General features: G+C 37.7%; 1 protein-coding gene across 1 annotated transcript in view; it reads left to right on the top strand.

The window, feature by feature from the left end:
* The window catches only part of GPC6 (glypican 6), a 790528-nt gene that overhangs the window by 414975 nt on the left and 349267 nt on the right, over positions 1-26286 (top strand). Inside the window, exon 3 of the mRNA XM_075721405.1 lies at positions 16355-16746. Coding sequence (XP_075577520.1) covers positions 16355-16746 — 392 coding nt within the window. The remainder of the gene's footprint in view (positions 1-16354; positions 16747-26286) is intronic.

Genomic DNA, 26286 nt, shown 5'->3' with positions numbered 1-26286 from the left:
TAGTGACTGCTTCCCCATCTCTCCTTCCTCCATCCCAGTCCTTGACTGTTGGAGAGTTACAGCATCTGCCTGCAGCCCGGGTTGTTAGTTGTCATACCCTTCTCCACAGCAGCTGATTGGGAGCTTTAATATTCCTGAAAGGTCTTGATTTGATGTAGTACTCTTTTGTGTGAACAATTTAGGTAACACAGACCTTAATTCTCTATTCTAGCCTGTATGATCCCATGGCAATTTCATAGCCCATTTTGCATCTATCATGGGTAGAAAATTATGCATAGGTTGATAGAGTTGGCTGTGAAGTGGCAAAGACAGATGATTATCTGAAAAATTCACATCCTTTAACAAAAAGACTTAACTCCTCAGATGTGTGCATCCTCCCACCTTGTATGCCTAAAGATTACTTTCACATATATTTACAGAAAAATAATGTCCAATGCTTAGTAGTGAAACCAGTGAAAGAAACACATAAGTGCACAAGTTCCTGAATCGATCACAAGATTCATGTGTAGTGAGTTATTTCTTGGCATTTTTAAAAACATGTGCCATAAAATTAGTTTCAAGAGTTTCTTACTATAAAGGACAATAATGACAAGTGAACTGTGTGTATTAAAACTTTATGAAAACAGAAACAGTTTTTTAAATATTAAGAACTCAATCAATTATGAAATTTAAACAATATAAATGGACTCCAGAGATATGATTGCAATTCTAGGAATAGACTAGTTTGTGAGCTGTCACAGCTAAAACATTCAAAATGAGAATATATTTTTAATGTAGTCCTAAGGCTTTAAAAACAGTAAAAAAAATCTTTAACTTTTTTTCCATTTTCCAGATTTCAGACTTAGTCCAGTACACATTTCAGATGCATATTCCATCAGATCTGTCCTACTTAGTTATCATGTGAACTCATCAGCCACAGAATTGTAATTATGAAGTAGTCATCCTTGTTTTGGGAAGCTGAAAGAAAGCAGTCTTACCTCCAAAGGGTTTGTTATTCTAAATTGTCACCCCTATAAATATGTAAGAAGCAAGTTCTGTAGAAGAAAGACAATGTTTAATACTTTTGACCCTTTTTTTTTTTTTTTAAATATTTCTAGATAGTACTCCTTTTCAGTTTTATCCTGGATCTGAGCATACAACATCCCCCTGACTTTGTCTGAGCTTTCATGGCTCCCTCTATAAGGTCTTCTGAAGTGCTTCATTCACTTTTCGTCCCCTCTCTCCCTCTCTCTCCTGGAGAGGAGTCTAGCTGCTAGCATCCATACACACAAGCCAGCCCCCTGCCTCTAGCCTCCTGGCTAACTCATGGAAGTGCTGTAGTTTGTAGGCAATGGATACACCTGCAGCTTTAGCTGTCTGGTTTATATGGGCCTTTTAATTATTTTTATCCTTCTCTTAAATAAAGGACATTATACTCACTGGCTTCAATAATATGCGTTCTCTAAACAGACTAGTTATAATCATTTAAGACAGAGATAGGTCAACTAGTATTTTTTAATAGGTGCAAGCTACAACCTTAGAGGTTGCAGGAGATTTTACCTATTTTACCCACATAGGACCCTAACTGATGTATGTAACACCGAACACCAAAACTGTCATCTAGAGGAATCTTCTTTCAGCACCTGTAAGAGCTTTATCTTCATGCCTGTAGATACCTGATTTAAATATTTGATTTGTAAACACTTCTGCATAGGTGTGCTTGACAAGCAAATTAAAAATGGTTGCTCATGAGTTACAAATCTCTTAACTTACAGCTACTGCATATATGGCACAGCTGGCTAGCAAGATTTTTGCTCCATGATCAAACAGGAGTTTATAATTCAAAGCCTTCAAGATGCTTATCATCATTGTAATTTCTATGCCTTCCTGAAAATGCTAAGAAAACTTTTCCACCATCCAAGCACCACCCACCTAAGATGCACTTTTAGCAAAGTTGCCAGCTCCATGCTGAATGACTACCTTGCTATTTTAGCTGAAGCTAGACCCTTGCCGAACTCTGCCTGTTGGGGCCCACTTAATTTGAAATAGTTGGAGCACTGCACAGAAGCCAGACACAGAAGGACACAAAAACTACATTGGCAAATGATCTGTCAAGTGACCCATGAACAAAATCGAGATTGAGTTGCCCTTTGAAATAAACCTATTTGAATTTTATTATCTCTAGAGCACCTTGTGTCTCTAATCTTGTGAAAGGTTAGTATTCCATCCATCAGAGCAAGATTAGAGCTCTAGTTGATGCCTGTGCTTGATGATAACCGAATGCAGCAGTTCAGGCTGGAGGAACGAGATTCATTACCATCAGCAGTTCAAAGAAAGATTGGGTAAACAGATGCTCAGGGAAGCATGTTCGCAATATAGACCACATATATTCCAGGTCAGGATAGCAGAAATCAAAGGAGCAGAATGTCAGCAAAGATTTAAACCTTTTAACAATAATCCAAGCAAAGCAATGTTACCTTATTCCCATCCTTTTATTTCGTGTTGCAGATTAGCAGACCCAAATGGCTGCTGCCTACTAGGCTGAAATGCTAATCACTTCCTTGGTACATCTATCAAGAAAGAGCTAAGACTGAAGAAATAAATGAGAAAATAATGAAAGAAAAAAATCCAGGGCTCATGACCAGGTTAATGTCCACCTGAGATACATAGATAGAAGTGAAGAATGCATATGCTGTGATGTTAAAAAATAATGTTCTGTTTTATTAATTCAGAAGTTCTCCCTCTCCTACCTCAGGTAAAAATCATTTCTCAAGTGTTATGTCTTTTTAAAGCTTACCTGACATTTTGAAAAAAGCTTTAGTGAACAGGCATCGTTTTTCCATGTCCTTGTTTGTCTGAACTTTCTAAATTTTATATTATGCTCTGAATTATATATATGATTAAGTTAGTAACAGTGGTGACCTTCCTTCTCATTTTAAAAACAGAAATATGATTAAGTTCATCATTGTTCTGTGGCAATGTCAACTCCAGTCCTATGCATTGCTTCAAGAATATAGGATTAATCCAAAAGATTAAAATGTGTATATTTTTCTAATCCTTTAGTTCCTCCTGGTGGGTCTGGATTTGCGCCTCTGGCTTTTCTATCCATCCAGAGCAGACCAGGTATTTATGATCTCACATTTGGCTTTGAAGGATAACAAGAAGCCCTTTGGACCTGATGCCAATGTATCAGCCAGCAGCAAAATAACATGAGACTGAATCTTTTATTTGCTGTCAAATTTCATAACATCACAAAGGAAAAAGAAATAAAGGGTAGGTCTGAGATTTTCCAGAGGCACAGGTATGTTAAGGAAATAGAAATGATTGTATGCAAAAAGGGAACCTGTTTAGTTCTTAGGTAGTATGCACAGTGTAGTCACAAAATTTAAAAAAAAAGCCAAAATAAACTTCAATTTGTAATAGATTATACTGATGCTCAGAGACCATCAGCTAAATCAGATTAAATCAGAGCCTGTGACAGAATGTACGAACTTTGATGGCTTTTCAGAATAAGTAAAAATCTTTAGAAGAGGCCAAATTTAAAATAAAACAAGGTAGTAACAACAACAAAAAAATCCAGGGCATTTGTGGTGTTATTAAATATTTCTGTACAACTCTTGATTCCAGAGACATATTGTTTCTGTGTAATCAATAAAAAAGATTTTTCAGTACCCTCTACAGTTATATTTTCCGCTACTTAACTAATTTTTACTGTATTAAGGGACCAACACTATAAACTATACTTGGGTGTGTGACACTAATTAAAGCGCTTAAGGACTAAATACATATTAGGTAGGCTGTATGGCACCTATTGCAATTATTGTGACATTAAACATAAACATTTCAATTGAAATGTATTATACATACACATATTATGGGCAAGTCTGAGTGAACACATGGTCTTTACAAGAGAGAAACATGTGACTAATAAAATAATGCTTCTTCAGTGAAAGTGGAAAATATATTCTAGATAATGGGTTGCATGAGCAATATAATTTAACGCTGAACCCTAATATAAAAGTCACCTATTGGAAACACATTTCTAATTATATTGTTTATAAATGTGGAAGCACTTAAAGTATAAGGCCATCTAGGCTACATAAACTCATAATGTACTTATGAAGTTTCTTATTATGGAAAAGGAGCAGTGTAATTAGGGACACCTAATATGTAACATACCTAATGTTTCCATTTTTCAGCAGTTATCACTGTTTTAGTGTGAGTTTTAAAGTCTTCTCACAATTTTTTAGGTCCGCATTCGAGGAAGTATGTCATCTCTATTTAAAACCAGAAGGTGTGTTCTTTCTTGTGTCCTTTTCAAAGAAATCTCTTATTTTTTCTAGCTGTACTGAGATATCTGCCCCTTATTGTGTTACATGGCTGAATGTTTCTGCCAAATGACTAAGTATATATATACATTTGGAAAACATAAATGAAGAAATTATTGGATAAAAAGTTTACAATAATCTCTTACAATTTTACTTCCTTATCTCACCAGACTGCTAAAAACTTTAGTCTTTCAGATAATACAGTAGTGGAAGCCCTGAAATCACCTTATCAAGCAATAATACATATACTCATATGTGCATTAAATAAAATACTAGCACTGATCTAGTAGATCTATCAACATGGGGTCGATACGAAGAGACAGGCTCCTGAGGGATGCGAAGGGGAGCCCCCATTTTGGAGCCCCCATTTTAGATCCCAAGCCAGACTTCTGATCTAAAGCCTTCTTGCTCTCCCTGTGGAGAACATAAAGGCAGAGCTGGAGCAAGGCTTCAGTCTGAGGTTCCTCGGTTGGGTATCTGAAGGGGCATGTAGCCTGGACTGCAGGTCCTCCTGCGCTTGACAAGATATACAGTTTTCAGGACCCTTGTTCTGCCCGTGTGTTCACAGGGGATGGTTTTAGCGGTATTGAGAGACTGTATCTGAGGAACCTCTGGAAAACTGAAGTTTAACTCTCTTCTTATCAATTTCTCGCTTTTATTCTGTTGCCATCTCCCTGTTTTTCTATCTTCTCTCTGACTATTTTTGTTCTATCTTTTGCTTTCCTGTTTCACCTGTACTGCCTCATTTGTGCTTGTTTATCCTCCCATATGTTTCTGCAGTATTATAGTGCAGAAAAAGAAATATAAGGCCTCTAGTTAACATCGGTCACCCTGGACCCTTCACCACCTGCTGCTCAGTAGGACTGATCAGCTTTTCAGCTTGTTCCTCAAACCTCATCTCGGAGGGCTGTCGCTCTCAGCTGGCAAGATTTACATGAGAAGAACAGTCAGTGGGAGTTTCAGCTCAAACGTGGCACAGCATTAACATTATGGCCAAAAAAGCTGGAGAAATATCAGAATGTTACACAAGGAAATAGTGTCTAGCACAAATTCTAGGCACTGAATGGAAAGACTTTGACACCCAAAGTGATCCAGAATCTCCACTCCACTAGGCTCAGGAGGAAGCATTGGACACCAATGAGGAAAACATGGCCTATGCTTGCATTCCCCTATCAAGCTGTCAGATAAAACCATGTAATGTGAGGAATTACATTTGTCTGAGAGAGAAGGGTGAGGATTGTATAGTAAGGAGGGCAGACAATTGGATCTCAAGACTGCAGAGAGGATGGAAGAAGCAGTAAATGGCAGAAGGCCTGGAAGCCCAGTGACTTCTGCACAAAAAATACCCAACAAACAGACAAACAAAAAACCCATACAAAAATCCAGAAATAAGTTCTAGTTCTCCTAGCTCCTACTGAGCCACACCATTTCATCACAGGACCATAGGAAGGAGTCAGAGGTATTGTTTGTTTGCTTAGAGAGTCAACAGCTTGTGGGTTCATTGAAATATTCTTGTCAATATGTTCAATAGATTCTGCAACTAACCAGCAGACCAGCACAGAAGCACAAAAATATATACCAACCTTGCAAAGATAGTTTTTCAGTTCATTGTACTGTATCTTATATCTAAGTTTCCTTCTGACTGGAAAACTTTCCCAGTAGACACACTCTTAGGAGAAAAAAAACGTTTCTGTTGAGAAGGTAGGTCAGATAAAAATCAATCATGCAGCATCTTGATCCAGTGAACTGGTGTCTGCAGATGAATATTTGTGTTGACTTTAAAGTCATTCAAATACAAACTTTGTTTTTTAATCCCTGATCTTTGAAACATCCAGGTAGGAAAGTTTATTGAGTTCACAAAGCCCCATAGGGGACCCAAGGTCTTTCTACCAGCACATGAATGCAGATCCAGGATCTGAAAGACTGTTTTCTTTAAAAGTAATAGATCTTTTCCTACATTTGTAGCTTCTTTGAAGCCAACTGTATTATCTTTAACCTTAATCCTTAACCCTATCCTTAATCTATGATTTTATGCAATGTCTCGTTTTAAGTCACTGATGGCCCAAATTTGATCTCTAGGATCATTTTTGCTCCTTAACTTTCCTACTATTACGTTAGAAAAAAAAAAAATCATCCCTCTAAGAAACATTTAAGTTGACTTCCTGACATTTAAGTTAACTTGGTTTGATGTCACAAAAGAAAAAGAAAGTTTGCCACTTCACTGAAGTTGGACCATGTAGCTCAATTTAGAAGCAAATTAAATCATACCTCTGTATTATTATAGTAACAAATAGTACTGTGCGCAGTGTCCAGATAGTCAAGAAACAACTGGGAAACTAGCCTGGATTTAACACTGCTTGGCCGTAACGGTGCATGGGGTTCCTTTGAGTGTGGATGTAGGAAAATTGGATAAGCTCAAAAATAAGTAAATTATCTTGGAGGTAGTTTTATCTTTTTTGTTAGTGGTGTTAAACCATAACAGAAGTTATTAGCTGCATTCAGAGGTGCCTGGAAAAACCATCAACATGACTTCATTACCTCTTAAACTGCAGACTTATATGCAAAATTGATTTTATGTGTATAATAATTTCAATAGCAAGTCAAACTTCAAACTGGTCTTACAGCAAGCTTCTGCCGATTAGCTCAAATAGAAGTCTTTTCAGTTATTGCAGTATTATCTGTCTCAGGTCTCATAGAGGGTTTTTTGATGCAGTATACTGATTTCTTTGTAAATACTAAAATGAGCTTGTTTCAAAGAGAGAGAAAGGTGAAACGAAATGGAAGGGAAAACTGCAATGGATTTACAGCAGTTACAAAATATAAATACAACTGTGTAAATATTTCTTAGCTCTCTGCACTTGCAAGTGTGACATAAAAGTAGCTGCAGTTCTAATTTTAAACATATCATGATGCATCCAGTTTGAGCTGTTTGATACCCCTCTTTCCAAACTGGGATTCAGGAACTGCACTTCCTTACTGGGTACGTCGCCAAATGTGATGTGATCCAGTAGATGCTTCAGAAAACATGCCCTTCTTGAAGCTGAATAGAGCCCAAGAACCATTTTTCAAATTCCTCAATGACAGCTCTTCACAGTAGTCTATTTTGTTTAAAATGGGAGGAAGAAACAAAAAAAAGACACTATTCTAAAAGAGAAGCAGCAGCCCTCCTCAATCCTATACGTGCCTAAATCCAGGCTGAGATTTCTGCCTCCAAGGCACAGTTCCAAATTGTTGCTGCTGTCAGGTTGTGGTTAATCACCACATTGTAAATAAAAGTCAGTGAACATTTCAGTGTTTTCCTCTGGCCAGCCAAAGCCTCCTTCCAGACGAATGACTCCTGCCCTTAGTCAATTCAAGCTGTCTACTCTGAGAACAAGCATGAAGGCGTGCAGTGACTTCAGTGCCACATTCCTCCCAAGCACAACACCTGACCTCCGAACACTGCAGGATTGCATCTAATGATAGCAAATACTGCCTCTGGTTTGGGACCTGCTTGTCAAAAAAAAACATACTTTTTTTTTTTTTTCTTCAGAGAGAATATATAAATTATTCTGGTTTAAATCAGTTTTATCTGGCTTGTAGCAAGGCAATTTGTTGTTAAATGTTGTTTCTGGCCCACCTCACACTTCCCTGTATTAAAAGGCAACAAACTTCTAATACATTTAGAAGATTGTTGTAGATTATAGGCATGGCAAGAATTTTCATACAAAATGTTAGATGGTAAATCTCCTTAACTATTGAACTGGATATATAATAGCCTCTAGTGGTGCGTAGGGAAAAACAGAACAGTCTCTATATTTTAAAACAATTGTTGCACTGAGTCCCATAATTTATATATTGTTAATATCATTTTCATGAAAGCTTTAAATGTTTTTCAGAAGAAACTGTGGTGACTCATGAATTTTTCAAGAGGCGTTATGCATTTTTATGAACACATGATGTAAAATTCATCATTCTGAAATTCACAGATATCCATGAAATGCTACATGTGTCTCTTCGGTCATGGATATTCACAACAGTACTACTGCTGTAAGCGTTTAAATGTCCATTCATAAATATTCTAGAATGTCATCTTTTGATGCCATGTAACATTTTGCTTACGTTTTATGACTACTTCACTTTGGTATTTTCCACTTGATAATGAAAGTAGAACCTTCAGGGACAGTTATTAGTGTATATATAAATTATGTGTAAAGCTATCTCATTACTTTGTTTTTATTCCTAGCATTTTCTTTCTTGGTTATCGCTGTAAGTTCAATGAATTCTTTGAGGGGATCTTGGGAATTTCAGGTTTCATATTTATAATCAAGGATACATCATCAGTATAAAACACCAAATGTAACAGAATATGAACTGAGATTCTAGAGAGCAGTACAGATTTCAAAATGTGTTAATATCTAATTTAATAGTTCTCGTGAAAGTGATGTGTTTCACCTAGTTGCAGGATTGTCTACATAGAATCAGTGGTAGGATCAAGTCTCCCATTTAGACATACTCAAGTGTTAGTAAGTGACCTTTTGCAGTGAAGAAACAGTAAGTTTAGCATTTAAAGGTTGCACCTGCATCCCCTGACCTTGTTGATAATGTTCTCATTGATTTCAGTGTTGCAGAATAAAGTCTTACAGACCTTTGTCAATGCATGTAATCAGCTTTGAGTAGATGACAGATCCTTTAACTCTATGTTAATGTTCATTTGTACAATAACTTCTTTGTACATCAACATTAAATAACACCTTAAATTCTTTGTCAGATTAAGTTCCCATTGTGATAATGGTATTTGGTGTATAAATATCAGCCTAGGTTTTTTTTCCATTTGCCTGCACCTGATCTAACCTGTCCAAGCCAGCCCATGATAGATGTGGTTGTGTTTCCTCCTGTTGTGGTTTAACCCCAGTTGGCAATTAAGCACCACACAGCCACTCGCTCACCCTCCCCTGCTGCCCCTGGTGGGATGGGGGAGAGAATCGGGAAAAAAGTAAAACCCATAGGTTGAGATAAAGGCAGTTTGATAGGACAGCAGAAGAAGCGAAAATAATAACAACAACAACAACAACAACAACAACAACAACAACAATAATAATAATAATAATAATAATAATAGAATGTACAAAACAAGTGATGCACAATGCAATTGCTCACCACCCGCCAACTGATGCCCAGCCAGTCTCTGAACAGTGATCACTGCCCTCTGGCCAACACCCCCTGCCCCCCCCCCCCCCCCCCCAGTTTCTATACTGAGCATGATGTCATATGGTATGGAATAACCCTTTGGCCAGTTTGGGTCAGCTGTCTTGGCTGTGCCCCCTCCCAGCTTCTTGTGCACCTGGCAGAGCATGGGAAGCTGAAAAGTCCTTGACTAGTGTAAGCAGTACTTAGCAACAACTAAAACATCAGTGTGTTATCAGCATTCTTCTCCTACTAAATCCAAACCACAGCACTGTGCCTGCTACTAGGAAAAAAATTAACTCTATCCCAGCGGGAGCCAGGACACCTTCCCATCCTCATGTCCCTCATTTTAGCGCAGGACAGTGCTGTTTGCATTGTCTCCATGCTCCACAGCAGGGAGTGGTTAAGGACGGAACCTCAGTGGTCTTCCCCTCCCCTGGATCTTTTTCTTTCCTTGCAACAGCCTGGCCCTTAAGGGGAAAGAAGTCATGGACTCTGGACAGGAGGCAAAGAAGAAAATTGCAGTGAATTATCTTCTATTATCAAGTCTTGCAGTAGTCTGAGAAATTGAGAGATTAAAGAGGGGAGCGAAACCTCATCTTTACTCACAACCTTTGAGACTGCACTGGCCTCTAAAAAATTTAGTAGCATCCAAAAGATTTCATAATGTCATGATATTTATAGGTATAGTACATTCTAGAAAGGTATCGATATCCATTAACAGCTAAATAATTTTACCCATAGGTGATTTTACCTGACATAAATAGAAAATGTAAATTACCTATTCTGAAATTTGTAATTATAGGACATGTTTAATTATCTTACTTGTATTTCTTAGCTTTAAATGCAATGTGTATATATTCAAAATGAGTTAAAAAAGGAGAGCAATTTTCAACAGACCTCATCACACTGCAGCTTTTGTTGTTCCTAATGGGAGCTGAAATTCATTTCCCAGTTGTGACTGTCGAGTGTTTCTAAAGGTCAAAGCTATAAGGGAATTTTAAAATTAGTTATTCAGGCTCACTAAAAAGTAATACCAATGTACTGGTAGCCTGATGCATACAATTTGTTCAGTCTTGAATATAAATACAAATGTAATGTCAAAAACAGGAAAAAAAATCTGCTGTAAGTATTCTCCTTACAGCAATTTTTTCTCAATCAGGAAGTTAAATTGAGTTCTTTTTGGTTTGTAAGGTTAGTTATTGTGAGAAGAAAGTCTCTGGAAACCTAAAAAAACAGTTGGAAAATGAAAAGGCATAGAAACCACAGAGGTTAATTTCACTTGAATTTCCTTGAGATAAATCACAGCTTTCACTAATTGATACCATTGTGGAATATCTTTTAAAAAAAAGAAAAAGAAAAATAAAAGCCTTTACAAGAATCCTGCAAAAAGATGAAGGACTCACAAAAACATTTTTTTTCATTAATGACTTCATGAACAAAGACAGACAGACAGAAATAGGGCAGTGAAAAAAAAAAGCTAGCCTTGATGTATGTCATGAATGTAAGTATCTGTACCTAAACAACCCCCAAAGAAACTTTCTGTCCAAAAAGGTAGTCAGCTTACATGAATTCTAATATCCTTCTTACCATCAGCCTCACCAGACCGGGAAATTCAAAGACGTGAAATGAAGTTAGGAAACTAAAGTCCACATAGGGTGTAGATGCATGCACATCTTCACAGTAAATGGTAGATCACTAGAATTTGCATGTCTAAATCCTCAGAGCTCTTTGAAAATCAATGCCCACAAGCATGAGAACAACGTTATAATGGCCTGTATGTTTTGGGTGGTGTTAGTCAATGATGGATTAAATCAGTATGTCTCCCTGAGCGATATTTTCCATAAAGGCTGATGTAAAATCAGATATATATCCCTGTCCAGAACCTCTGAAGAGCTCTGTGGAGCTGTGCTGTTTTCTCTCGGGTAGCAGTGAGACTGCATGTCCAGTTTATCAGATGCACCATAGTACAGCATTCAGATCTTGAGTTCTCCTAAAAAGGAAAGCTGAGCACAATATATGGGAATTAAATGAAATTTTCTTTCAGTCTTTTTGGTCTTAAAGCTCATGCATATCTTTTCGGTTTTGGGAATCGGACAACCAACTGTTTCTAGCTTGGCATCTTGTCCTACAATCAGATGTTGGTTTTGCTTAAATTATAGATGGAAAAGAAAATACAAGAGAGTTTATCAGGCTGGGAATGATCATAGAACATCAGCTCTAACATAATACAACTTTGTTTATCTAATAATTGCCTCTAGATGGTTGTGATTGTATTTTGTTGAAGGCAGTTATTGCCTAATGTCATGCTGCAGTATTATCCTCAATCCTGATCCACTGACTTATGGTGACAACTAGTCATCACTTTGGAATTAGGCTAGCTCCCAGGTTGAATGCATTATGACACTAGATTACCTATGTTAAAATATAATGAGAAAGTCAGCTTTCAGTTGACAAGGTAGTGTGAGAGCTAACAAGAATGTATTTTTAATCTGAGAGCAGTACCTACCATTCAGTAAGAGACCTAGCAATGCATTGTGTCCTTTCACTTTGTGAGTTGTCTTATCATAGACAAAATGTTTAATAACATTTCAGACTACATTTTCAGAGACTGTTATAATCAATCTTGCATCCTAAATTTACAAATAATGTTTAAAATAAAAACTAGTTTAAGCGTTATCCATGACAGGAAACCCACCATTTAAGCCTACATAGAGTATGTAATGGTTTGAAATAGCAATCTTCTCTCCCTGTTTTCAGTAGCACAGTGTGCCTTAGACCTTGTCCTTTTCAACTACCTCCAAAGCAGAACTGAATGGGCTTCCTGAGACTGGCTAATAAATGAAAGCTGTATAAAAATGTGCTTGCAACATAAGACATACCCAGGACGTATTCTGTCATATAAATGAATCACCACTTAAATTAGGAAAAATTATTTCCAGCATTAACACTGCTCATGACAGCCTATTTTGGCAGCAAAAAATTTCACAAGATATATATTTTAAAACACTGCACAGCTCTGTCTTATATAGATTCTCCTCTCCCACCCTAGTACTTGAGTGCCTTCCAGAAGCACATTAAGCAACATGACTAATGTCTGTCTCATCTTTGTTCTTTTACTTTGAGCTGAAATATTATATTATTTTTCAAAAGCTACCTGCAAGTTGATGAAATATCATCTTTGCAATGAACATAAAATCTTTAAATTACTGTGAAGTCCATGGAAAAATTCAACCTTTGCAGAAGCAAGTGCAGTTTCTCTTGATGTAACTGGACAAGTGCCCAATTATGCCAGGACACAGTTTCTGTACATAAGCATTGCAAAGCAGACTACCTTCTTGATGTATGGAAGATTTGTGGACTAAAAAAGCAAGTGATCCTTCACAGCAGCATTCATTTTGCTGGACAGGAGTTGATTGAGAATTTTTCTAATTAGTACCACAGGGGAGATCTCTTTCTCTCTGGAACTACAAAGGTGTCCAATTTTGTAGTTGTTGCTGCTTTATTATCCTGATCCTGCATAGGGTTACTGATGCAGATAACTCTCTTTAACTGTCTTTTCTATCAAAGTGTACAGAAGACTAACAGTCTAACGTTTTAATGGCATAATAACTTACTCTAAGCAATAGCTCTCAAAGACTAGAGACCTATAAGAAGACTAAAAATTAAATAAATGTACTGCTATTTAGAGGACATTAGCTTTCCTGTAGAATGCATATGTATTGTATCCCATTTGGACTCGCATGAAATTTAAGTTCGTGGAGTTACTGTTAATGTTTGTACCACAGTATAAATAAAGATTGCGACCAGCATGGACCACATTGTGCTAGATGCTGTACAAGCACAGCATAAATTTCTACGCCTCCCTGAAAAGTTTGGTTGGCTTCCAACAGACTGTGAGATTGCTACATAATACCCCCGCACAAAGAAATAATAGGCTAACAATCTCAGACAAGAGGAGCTGTCAGCAAACTCAGTTATGCTTTGCTGTGACTGACTTATGCAATGGCATGATCTTTTAAGATAAATAGTGGGATTCCCAGTATAGCTAAGGATTAGGAGGAGCCAGCATGTGAATTGCTTACAGCAACCCCCAGCATACAGAGCCTTATAGGAGAGAAGTCAAGGGCCCTGGATTCACTGTTTTCATGATTGTCTTTTCCCAGTTGTCATTCAATTGCACTGGTCTGAAAGCCTGGCTTCAACCTCAAAACAAATTTTAATTTGAGCTCCAAGTTCTCCGCTGTCTTTTTGCTTTCCAGACTGTGTGACTAGAGAGCTAGATGTATTCCACAGTACAGCCAGTATACATTATTTCTTAGAAGAAGAAATGCTGAATGTGTAAAATAGTAATCAGGATGATTCAGACATCAAGGATACCACCAGGTCAGGGTTAGGGGTGAAAACAAGCTTTGTTTTGCTTTTCTCTAAAACAGCTTTGTCAGAAGTGGTGGTTAATTTGGAAAAACAATGGAGAAGACTGTATGTTGTGGACCTCAAGTTGTTCTATTTCTTTTTGGTTGTGGATTTTGTGGGGTTTTGTTTGGTTTTTTGGGTTTTTTTTTTTCTTTTCCCTGCATAAACTAGGCAAAAGCATATTGTTTTCCAGATGGAATTTATTCCATATGAAGAAGTGTGGTTTTAATGACAGTTTAGACATTGATACATTTATTAGAATATATTTTCCCTTTAATAAGTGCTTTGATGTAGCAAGTATGTTCTCAATGTTCTGTGTATACATTTTCATGATAACCCCTTCGCAGTTATCTCGGAGATTAAAGACTGCAGCTCTGCACAGTTTCTGCCAAAAAGAAAAGGCTCTTTTCTTACTGATTCCTTGTAGACTCGTCCACAGTGTTCAGTGGATTCTGCCTTCAGCTGATCACATTTGCAAATCCTCAAATTTAGGGTAGATTTTTTCTTGTACAGTCTTAATTGCCATCCTGTCTTCAGCACTGCAGTCGTTCTGCATTTTTATGAGTCACTGTAGCCACAGCAGGCCCTATGTTAAAAGAGTATTCACATTATAGCATTAGCCAAGACTGTAAGAAGTCAGCATGTCCCTGCAGTTAGCACATGCAGATGTGTCTATGGGCAATGACCACATATTTAGAATCTGGTATGCTGGAGTTGGCAGTGTGGTGACTCCTGCATCAGTGCATATCATTTAATCACAGCAAATATACATGTTTTGCCAAAGGCATTGCCATCTCTGCCTTGCTGTCTGCAATGCCCCATTTACAGGCCACAGCAGTCATTGAATGCTTTTACAAAGGAGGTTTAAGAAGGTTGACAAGCAGACCCTGTAGGAAGATGGGATCTTCTAAAAACCAGGAGACTATGCCTGCTATTGTCAGATGTGTTTAAAGAACTATTGTACATGCTCAGTGGATTTCTTGGGAAACCCTAAGCATCACATGGCAGTTAAAGGATCTTAACAGAAGTGATAATTATATATTTCTAGTGTATCCCATGGGCTCGATTTCCAGTAAGAATAAATTCCACAAGCCAAAATTTAGAAATATGTTATGGTTTGGGCCTGAGTAGATAAAAAGCAAAGAAGCAGTTAAAGTCTGAAATCCTTTCCAAAACATGTAAGGTCCTGTGATGGTTTAGCCCCAGCCAGCAACTAAGCACCACGCAGCTGCTTGCTCACTCCCCCTACCCCGATGGGATGGGGGAGAGAATCAGAGGAGTAAGAGTGAGAAACACTCCTGGGTTGAGATAAGAACAGTTTAATAATTGAAATAAAGTAAAATAGTAATGATAATAATAACAATACAATAATGATAATAATAATAATAATATACAAAGCAAGTGATGCACAATGCAATTGCTCACCACCCGCCGACCCATACCCAGACAGTTCTGAGCAGCGATCGCTGCTCCCCGGCCAACCCCACCCAGCTTATATACTGAGCATGACATCATATGGTATGGAATAGCCCTTTGGTCAGTTTGGATCAACTATTCTGGCTGTGCCCCCTCCCAGTTTCTTGTGCCCCTGGCAGAGCCTGGGAAGCTGAAAAGTCCTTGACTAGCATAAGCAGTACTCAGCAACAACTAAAACATCAGCATGTTATCAGCATTCTTCTCCTACTAAAACCAAAACACAGCACTATGCCTGCTACTAGGAAGAAAATTATCCCAGCCAAAACCAGGACAGGTCCACTGTTTCAAAACCAACAACTAGCACAAACTGGAATTGGTAGACTGGCTGTGACATAGCTGGTGGAGGGTTCTAGTACTGTTCTTCAGTAGAGTAGCAAATTACTGAAAATACTAACATTTCCTTATTATTACCTAGACATGTAATACTTTTAAAAGGGATTCTGCTCATTTCCACTCAGGTCTCTCTCATGTTCTCTTCAAGAATATTTGCAAATAAGTTTTCAGATTTATTTCCGTGGCGTTCTTCTACACTGTAAGAACTTCAGCAAAGTGGAACTTATCATCATCTAGCTATTCTAAAATCATTACATTTTCAGTTAAATAATCATATTAATGACCTTACATTTAGCATAGAAGATTTGGTATACTGGCTATGGAGGGCATTGCAAGGAACGGGTATTTCTATGTTCAAATCGTACATGAAGAAGAAGCAGAACTGCCCTCACTGAGATTCTTTTAAATGGGTTTTTCATGTTTGGTGTTATAGGTTCTACATCTTTCTACCTTGTTGGGGAATTCAGGTTATACTCTATTTTAATTTACCTCTGAATAAAGCCATTTCCTATCCAAATAGATGAATTTCACTATTAAAGCACTGCTGTAACAGCATATTAGGACAAACTTTACTCATGCTAACACAGGAATGCAATCAGAAAACCCTTGGTGCCTTACTAATATATACAGTTAACATCTGCTTGTTTTCCCTGCAGAATTTTTCCGAGAACTTCTGGAGAACGCAGAAAGATCCTTAAATGACATGTTTGTCCGGACGTATGGCATGCTGTACATGCAGAACTCAGAGGTGTTCCAGGACCTCTTCACAGAGCTGAAGCGGTATTACACAGGAGGCAATGTGAACTTGGAGGAAATGCTGAACGACTTCTGGGCTCGGCTGCTGGAACGGATGTTCCAGCTCATAAACCCCCAGTACCATTTTACTGAGGACTACTTGGAGTGTGTAAGCAAGTACACAGACCAGCTGAAGCCGTTTGGAGATGTACCCAGGAAGCTGAAGGTTCAAGTGACTAGAGCGTTCATTGCTGCACGGACCTTTGTTCAGGGGCTGACAGTAGGCAGAGAGGTTGCAAACAGAGTATCCAAGGTAATCTAAAATCAGGGGATTTTAAGCTTGAATTTGTTTCACATTTACTAGACAATTGAAATCTGGTTGTGTGCTTTTTTTTTGATACGGGGGATTGGTTGGTTGGTTGGTTTTTATGTCTACTGGTACACCCATCCTAAGTTTATAAATAGGGGCAACAGTTGTTTTTAATTCTTTCTGGAGATAATAAGGCAATACTGACTGGAAAGCATTCCTCTGTGCTTAGGACACAAAGAAATACCAATATACATCAATGTTATAGCATCATAGTGATTGTCATTAGTAGTTCAAAACCGGCTATGTATATAAAAGATTATTATTATGAACAGAATTTAAATGTTTCAAGTAAATTTATGCTGCAGTTCATTAGGGCAGTATAGCCCTCACAGCATTCAATCATCATGCAACTGCGTGATGGATTTTATTAGAAATGTCTTGTCATGTTTTTGATGAGAAAATGCATGAATAGTGACACCTCTGGAGCTGAGCTTTCCCAAAGGACGGTTTGACTCACATTTATTTTAGTTTTAATTATTTATCTATGCAAATATTTAGGACAATTATAATCCTTGAGGGCTTCACATAATTAAAGCTATGTAAAAAAAACCCATACACAAAAATAACCCATCTGGGTACCAAAAATGTGCCTGAATAACTTTCTCTTACACAGTGTTTCAAACTCAGGTATATTTTTCTGAATTGCTGTTCCAACTAGATACTTGTTCTGTGATCTGGCTATTTCATAGTCCTAGTCTGTACTGTATTTGGACCTTAACTATATTCTGAATTCTGAAGTGCTCTAGTGAGATCCTCTATGCAATTGTCAGATGCTCACTTCTGGACAATAAGTGCATGCATGATTTTGACACTTGCCCTTTGCAATACTTTCCTGCTTTTACAAACCTAAGCCATTCCTCTTCATCAAGAGGACTGGCTCTCTTGCTTCATTTAAATCACAGCCAGAACATGAGGTAGAGATGATATATTGTACAGTAGACTGCAATTCAAGAGCTCAGCTAGATGAGGCTTCTAAATTTTCTCATTCTGTGTGATGTGATATTCTGCAGTTACGAATTCAGAAGCCATGAAGCTGGAGAGGTAGTCAACAAGTGAGAGCCTAATTTTATGCCTAGGAGACTGCATGGGAGGAAAGGGTCATTTTGCACTTAAAACTCAGTGAATGAAATACATGATCCTGGTTACCCAGCTAGAACCGAAGTCTCTTCCTCCCAGGTGCCTTCCTGGACTACAGGGTTACCTTTCCTTTTTTTCTGGCACTGTCAATTCTTGCAGTCCTTTCTGAACAGTAGCAGGGTATCACCATGAAATCCCAGCCCACCTAGTCTAGCTGGTGACAGATATAGCTGTCTAGCCTCCGAGTGTGCTGAATGCATATATCTGCAGCCCCAGATTTCCTTTGAAGAGCAGTGATGTCCCTGTGGGTCAGGTTTTAAGTGAAAGTACTGAGCTCTGATGTCACTATTGTCAGTAGGCATTAGGTCTTGCTGCATCAACTGGATGAGACTGTAGGGAGTAAGTCATGTAATTTGTTCAATAGATGTGTAATTTGTGAATCCCAAGCAGATTAAGGTATGAATTGTCTGCTGAAATGTCACTTTCCCTGCATATGTACCTGACTGTACAGAATGTGCAGGTGTCTCCCCTTTCACATACCCAGGAAAAGTTTTCATCTCACCTGCTGGGTTTTGGGCAGATAAGCCCTTTCAAGAATAGGGCTCATCACAAGATCGGTAAATGAACCTATGATCCTGTAATGAGAACTACTACCGCTGTAATCATACAGTGAGCCTTTTTGTAATGTCACTTAAAGATGATAACAATAGCTCAATAACACTTCTGATTTTTTTCTTCTAACATGAAAGCAACACTTTAAAATCTTTAAAAGTGCTTGGTGGTTGGTGCAAGATATCATACATTTTCTTTGCTTTATTTATACACAAATAGTGACACTATGTTAGACTACGTCTAGAATCCTGCACTCAGTTTTGAGCCCTGCCCATAGAAGAAAGACATTGACAAACTGAGGTGAGTCCAGTGGAAGCCACCAGCATGGTCAGAACTGGAGTACTTGCCCTGTGAGGAGAAGCTGTGGGACTGGGCCTTGTTCAGCCTGCAGAAAAGGTGACTTCAGGGGCACTTAACAGCAGCTTCTGGTGCCTGTAGGGAGGTCATCAAGGAGATGCAGCAAAGTTCTTCACGGTGGGGCATGGTGGGATATGACAGGCAGGAGTTGAAACAAGGGCCAGTTCAGACTGGATGTAAGGAGAAACTTCACCATGAGGATGCTCAAGCAGTAGATCAGTTGCCCAGAAAGCCTGTGAAGGCTCCATCCATGGAGGTCCTGATTGTACAAAGCCCTTTGAGATGACCAGGTCATGCTAGTCTGAGTTCAGAGCTGACCCTGCTTTGAGAAGCAGGTTGGACTGGAGATCTGAGTGCCCTTCCAACTCAAATTATCCTATGATCCTATTAAAAGTTTAATGAAATGAACATTTTTACTTAAATGTAGAATATGCTTTGACTTCAAGACTGGCTTTGGTATTAAAATCTCCGTGGCTATATTCATACCCACAGCAAATGGTAAACGATTGCTGGTTTTAGGGACTTTGTGTCATATGCAGCCTGGTGAGGCAGATGTGAAGAACCCCAGGTGACACCAAATGTTCTAGATTAAAAAATATCCTGTGGAAAGGCTGTGGTTACTTTGAGATCCAAGCTTTTTTTATCATAACTGTGGATTTTTATGCTGGTTTGTCTACTGTAGAAAATGAAAAATCCCTTTGTTTAAACATCATTTTAAAAGACTGTAACCATTCCTTAGAGTTAGCACATAACTTTGCAACCAAAAAAGAGGCAGGTAAATATTTTTGGTTGCTGTTTTGGAAGTCACCCAGATTCAATGTGGATTTCATTTTCATTGTACTCTAATACTGAGAGATTCTGTGATAAGAATGCCACATCTGCGTAAGTCAAGAGAAATGAGAAAAAAAAAAAAGAGAAAATGAAAAGAACTATTGCAGTTCTTTTACAGAAATCTTTGTCCATTGTCTGCACTGGCTGGGAACAGGGCGGGGATCTCCTCGCTGCAACATCACAAGCTAAAAAGATTTTTTGCTTTCTATTTGCGGACCCATTATCTCACTGAACTGCCACTGTCAAAGGCCACTCGCATAGAAAAAAGTTGAGCCTACACCTTAAACGCCATGAGGAAAAGATTTATTAATGAGAAAGTTGGTAACAACATCTCCTTTGGGCCTTTAATTTACTTTCTCAGCCCCTTCTGGCCCATTCCTGTAAAGGAGTTGGTGGGTCACACACTCAGAAAGATTTGTTCCCTATCTAATGTCAGGGATACATCCTTTCTGAAGATTTCTCTTCAGAGAGGGTGTAATGTCAGTACTGACTGAAAACAATGTAGTCAGTGTATTCCTTGCAAAAGAGCTATATTCCCCTCTTTTTCTAATGAAGTACACAGTCAAGCTCACTCAAAATAGGCAACACATCTCAAACATTTTCCTCTTACAATAGTATTTTGCTATTTGATTATGTCAGTGAGATTATAATTTAGATAAATCCCATTTAGATAAATGGGGAGGGAGGGCAGTTAGGACATGTCTTTTTTTTGTATTTTTTTCTAATATTATATTTCAATCATAAGCACACATAGTTGGTTACATCTATCTGAAATTGTACAGTTTTAGTCGAACAGTGTTTTCATAATCTCAAAGTCCAATTGCACTTTTTAATTTTCAGAGAGTTTTAAAAATTCTTTTGTTTCTCATACTAATGCATTAAAAATTTGGCAGTTTGTTTGCTAAGGGCTTGTTAAATCTCCACTCAGTGCAGTGTATTTCCACTGGCTTGAGTAGACTTCAGATCACTAAATTCTATATATGCTTTGTAAAGCTGCATATGCGTATGAAAAAAATGTAATTACAGTATTTCTTAAAGTGAGAAAAATGAAAACTATTTATTCATTAATATAAAAGAATCATAGAACCCTAGAATATCTCAAGTTGGAAGGGATCCATAAAGATCATCGAGTCCAACTCCCTGCTCCCTGCAGGACTACCTAAAACTAAACCATGTGACTAAGAGCATCGTCCAGATGATCCTTGAACTCTGACAGGCTTCATGCCGTGACCACTTCCCTGGGGAGCCTGTTCCAGTGGCAGACCACCCTCTCAGTGAAGAACTTCTTCATAATGTCCAATCTGAACTTCCCCTGACACAGCTTCAATATATAATATTCAATATATGACATAAGAACTGCTGAGTTTGGGCACACCAAAGGTCTGTTTAGTTGATTTTTACCTCAGTGTCCAGTAGTTTAAAGGTCATTACAGCAGCAGAGTTTCTCACCTAGTATACTTTCTTAAGCTATAGCTAGTAGATGTCTATGGACTTTCTGAGCTACAGGTTCAGAAATAATTGCTAAAATTTTCTACCACCTGTTTTTCTACTAATTTGTCAGATTCTAAAACCTTGTAGGATAGGCTTTTCTTCTTTGGTACCATTTAGTGGAAAAAATGTGCTATTATTTTCTTTTTTCCATAAAAATATAGCATATTCAAATGTCAATGTTTTTAAATCTGTTTTGTTTTTCTCAACTTTGTCCTGGAGAAAAAAACAAACAAACAAAACCCGAAAAAACCACCCAAAAAACCCAAACCTTCTTGACCAGCTGTGATTTAGTATTTAATGTTACACTGAAGAAACTACTGAAAATATTTCTGAAGTTGCTGCTAGCTGTGATTTCCAATAATGTGATAGAAAAGATGTATGCATATTTTTCATGTTCATCTTTTACTGTGTCTGAACTCTAGAAATTTTACAAGTAAATAATGCTAAGTTATTCTCTGACTCTAAACAAAACATTTCCAGTGATCATAATACTCTCTTTGAACTGTCAGTGAGTGGTGGAAAATGTAAGCAGAAAAAAAATGGGGAGGATAAAGCAATTAAAATCACAAAAAAGGAGGGTCTTTATGACTTTCCAGGAGCTTAGGAATCCTGAAATACTTTTCCCAAATATATTCATAACCGAATTACAAAAATTATAAAGCTTGTTGCACTGGAGAATTTTTTTCGTTAAATAAGGAGGAGTTCTGGACCAAACACAGCATGTAAATAATAGAACTTGTTCCCAAGAAAAGATTAAGACTGAATTTCAAAAGATAGTGTAAAACCCTTACTGGATGCAATTTTTTTTAAAAAAAACATACTAGCTGTACAGGCAGTACTGTTTCCCTAATAGGGTATTATCGCATCAGGACAAAATTCCACCCAAAGAAAATTTTTCCTGGAAGCATTTTCTTTTGGTATACTTTCAATGAAAGCTGTAGAAATCAGGAGGAAAAAAAGCACACAATTTTTATGTTTCATGAGCATGACTTCTCAAGCCTGACTTGTGTCGATGTCATGTGTTAACTAATTCAGTGTAAATTCACACTGAGAACATACGAGTTTAGTAGAAAAAACCAAATGAAGTATGACTGGTCAGTCCTATCCAAAAGCACAGTTGTTAGCCAGCTGTCATTACCACACTGCTACTCAGAGCTCTAATTTAATCCCAGCCAGACGGTTACATCTTCATTGGCTCTTGCACTGAATCTGGCTCCCTAGGAACAGCAAGGGAGTGCAGAGTACTCCTAGTTCAATAGATCTGGGGGTTTAGCTATCGTTTGCTAGTTTTGTTTTTCTCTAAGTTTGGCTGTTTTGTGGTTTGTTGTTTTTTTTTTTTTTTTTTCTGAATTTGACCACTTTCTTCCCATTATATACTGGGATAAGGACAAAAAGAATTATTCTTAGTTTGACTTTCTCTTTCACACTTGCAAATTCATGCTACCAGCAACCAAAGTAGTTTTTATAGCAGGAGTAAAGTGAAGCTTAGCTCAGGGGCATCATTAGGAGCAATTAGTGATTTTGTTAGTGGCATAAACATCAAAGATTTGTGACCCAGCCACTAAGAACTTATTTCATTAATGCATTTAAATATTAATTATCATTTACTGCAAAATAAAAAAGGCTGTTACAATACTTTTCTCACTGCGTGGCATAGGCTACATATATCCCTTTTTTTAAACCAATTAAAACTATTCTTCCCCTGAATATTATTAAATTATGTTAATATCTGACTTCTTATTAGGAACATGGTGATATATGGGCAAAGTGAAACAAATTCAGTAATACAATTATAAGGTTAAGCCCAAGATTAGTAGTGAAAAGCAGCCTCTAGTAATTGCCCGTGATTACTTCTACTCACAGAATGCCAGGCCACTGCTTTTCTAATATGCTGAATCAATATTCGTACAAACTCTGCTTTCCATGGTTTATAAATAAACATTCAATAGTTTTTGAGAGCCATAAATAAAGGTCAATATTGAATGTCACACTGATTCAGAATGCAATTACTGCGGGGGGGGGGGAGGGAATATGACATGCTGATAAGTCAAGTAATTAAAAGCCAAAACAAATAGTACTTTAATGCTGGAAAATGTGATTTGCAGGGTATGACAGATAAAGAGCTATGTGTCCTGTATATTTTAACTTCATTGGCTGAAGAGATTTGGCTTGTTAAAGTCACAGAGGGAAAGTTGGTCTGAAAAGGACTATGGTTTTCATTATTTTAATCCTTAGTTCAAATTGTTAGTTTAGAAACAGCCCAGTAGAGCAAGCGCAGCTTTTATGATTGCTTCTGTGTCTATTGTTTTAAGGTTTTGTCAGTCATTCATTCTTTGAGTTTTAACTGGATTAATATATGTTTCCAAGGACTGGATCATACCATGCCATGAATAGGCCACATTCTTTTTTCGTCTTCCTGTCCCTTGGTGTTCCTCAGGCAGGGAGTCCAGGGATTATCCAGCCAGGGGGGTTTCAGGGCTCAGAGATTTCTGTGGTATAGAAGCAAGAGTGAATTACCTACACTGGAGAGCTCTGTGGGAAGTATCCTTTGAACTGACGTTCTCCAGCTATGCAGGAAATCTTGCCTCCTTTCTTGGAAAGAAAAGGGACATAAACTGATCTAGTTAATTTGCAGACATTTCATGGGAAAATAAACCAGATGCCTTCCAGATGTCCCAGACTTACTGCAGGTGAACTGATCTATTTTCCATTTTGTGTGCACTGGAACATCAGATATGCTAGGAGAGCAGCTCAGGAGAAAAGGCCTAAAATGAAACAGCAACTCCAACTAAAAGAAAATGGAGGTAGAAAGTCTGCAAAAGCTGTGTTCCATGTCCTATCTATTAGAATTGTCAGATACAATTCAGCCTGGCTTCTCCATTTCTTAGGTTGTTAAATGTCATTCAGCTAGCTTTGTATCGACCTTAATAACCCAAGTTTAACTGAGTCGTACTGCTCAGTAAGACATTCAGTCTTGCTTAGTATCCCTTAAATAGGTCTACCAACCTGGTTTATTCCTACTATGTACTACTTCACATCTCAAAATTTGTACTAGTCCTGTCATCCTGGATTTTATGTATCATTCATGAGCAAAGATCTTCTGATTACAGTGGTTTTGCTCAGTTTGTGGGTTTTTTTTTAAATGCCTATGGCACAGAAAACACCCTTTAGTTCAGCTTTACATGAAACTTCTACCTATATATTAAGAACCAAAATTTTAGTTTAACAATGTCATTAAACACTGTCATGACACATTAGAAAAACAATTATTCAAATCAAGGTTTTCTTTAGGATTGCCAAAAAGCACATTTTATAGACAATCCTTCAAAGTTTTCATACTAGTTATATTTCCTGCCTATAAAAGATATTGATATGTCACCTGCAGAAGCTATATAAAGAGAAAATGTAGAACTTTTTCAGAGGAATTCCTAGAACAAAGGATGTATCCTAATGCATGTCAAGATACACAGCCAAGTCATGATAAAAATAATGGTAAAGAAGCAAAGCTCACCTAGAAGCTTGCTGACCCTGCTAGATGTAGACCTTCTCTGTAATTAATCTTACAGCAGGTTTTATGTTTTTGCTGTTTTAGCACAGGAGAGTAAAAGAAAATTCAGAAGAATCAAATAGAAATAGGAAGGAGATTAAAAAGCCTGAAGGTTAAGCAATGCAAGGAGATCTATATCATCTTGCAACATGCTGACTTTTTAGAATGACTCTTTTTACAGATTGTCTTCATCCTGTTTCGAAGGTAGCCCATGGAAACACCATTTTCCAATTAGGATTTGATAAAAGCAATTCATTTTATTTCTCATGTGAGCCTGAAGCGCAAAAACTAATAGGTTATTCTGCCTTCAGGTTTCTACAGGAAACATTAGTCAAGGAAATATCTGATTTACCTAAAACTCATTCAGAAATACTAACTGGAATTTAAATCCATATCTGCTTAAGTGTTATAGTCAACAAAGTCATCAGCAACACATTGAAAATGTCAAATTCCTTTGAGACTTTAAAATAATGAAGTCTGAAATCAACTATGTGGATCTAAGTTCAGTTCTCAGTTATTCAGAGGTCAGTGACAGTTGGCTTCATTGTCTGCTTAAGTCTTGCATCTCAAAATATATCTCAAACAAAAGAAAGATGGTATGAATATAGGAATACAAAATGAAGCATTTCGTTGTCAGGAAAATAAGAGTTCTGGTCATCTGTAAAATTTTAAACTTATCCCCATCCTTTCTTGCCAAGTTCCTTCCATAATCTTTTCTGAAGAGAAAATGTCACTTTTTTTCAGTCCACATGTCTAAGGTTATCCTTGCTCTTTCTTTTTCTCCTTTCCTCCTTCTCTTTTTTTCTTTTTTAAAGCCCTGAGGAAAAATTCGTTTCTTGAGTAAAAACTAAATATACCAGACAGAGTGGTGGAAAAGTAGAGCTTTGAATAAGGTTACAAGCATTTAGTTGACGTCAGCTATACACATCTGTCACCATTACATGGCCAAGAGCAGAAACTAAGTATATAGAAAGAGGACTTTAATACAAGAAATGCCCACTTGTGCTTCATAACAGTTTGCCATCCTTTGGCAGCTGGTGTACGAGGCTTTGCCTTTCCCTAGCACCTCAGCGCAGTTTTACCCTGTGAACAACTTCCCCATTCTTGAAAATGGTTTTGCTTTTAAAACTGCTAGAGATGTTTTGATGTTCAGGTCTTTCCTGGTACTTTGTAAGTTTGACTTCTGGTCTTTGGTTTCAGAAGGTTTATCAAATTTGCATGAATGCACCACTGGAGAAATTACTGGATTTATTCAGGAAGCATATGCAGACTCCCAGCTTCACCCCTGCTTACATGATTTTCAGTATCACGAAGCAACAGAATTGCACGTACACTTACCGTTTGTACTTTTCATCCCATGGTTCTTTCACTCACATCCATATGTTGACATTGTCTGTGGATCCAAAAGCGGGTGTGTATAAGGCAATATCTGGCAAGCTGACAAAGCTAAACAGGGCTAGTACACTTAATTCGCATTTTCTGAGTAAGTGCTCTGCATGCTGAGTTGTTACGCCAAAGCATCAGCGGTTCTTTCCACAATAGAAGACATTGATCTAATTGTTCTATTT

Source organism: Pelecanus crispus, chromosome 1 (assembly GCF_030463565.1).
Source record: "Pelecanus crispus isolate bPelCri1 chromosome 1, bPelCri1.pri, whole genome shotgun sequence".
Taxonomy (NCBI): domain Eukaryota; kingdom Metazoa; phylum Chordata; class Aves; order Pelecaniformes; family Pelecanidae; genus Pelecanus; species Pelecanus crispus.
This window is presented reverse-complemented; position numbering and strand designations above follow the sequence as displayed.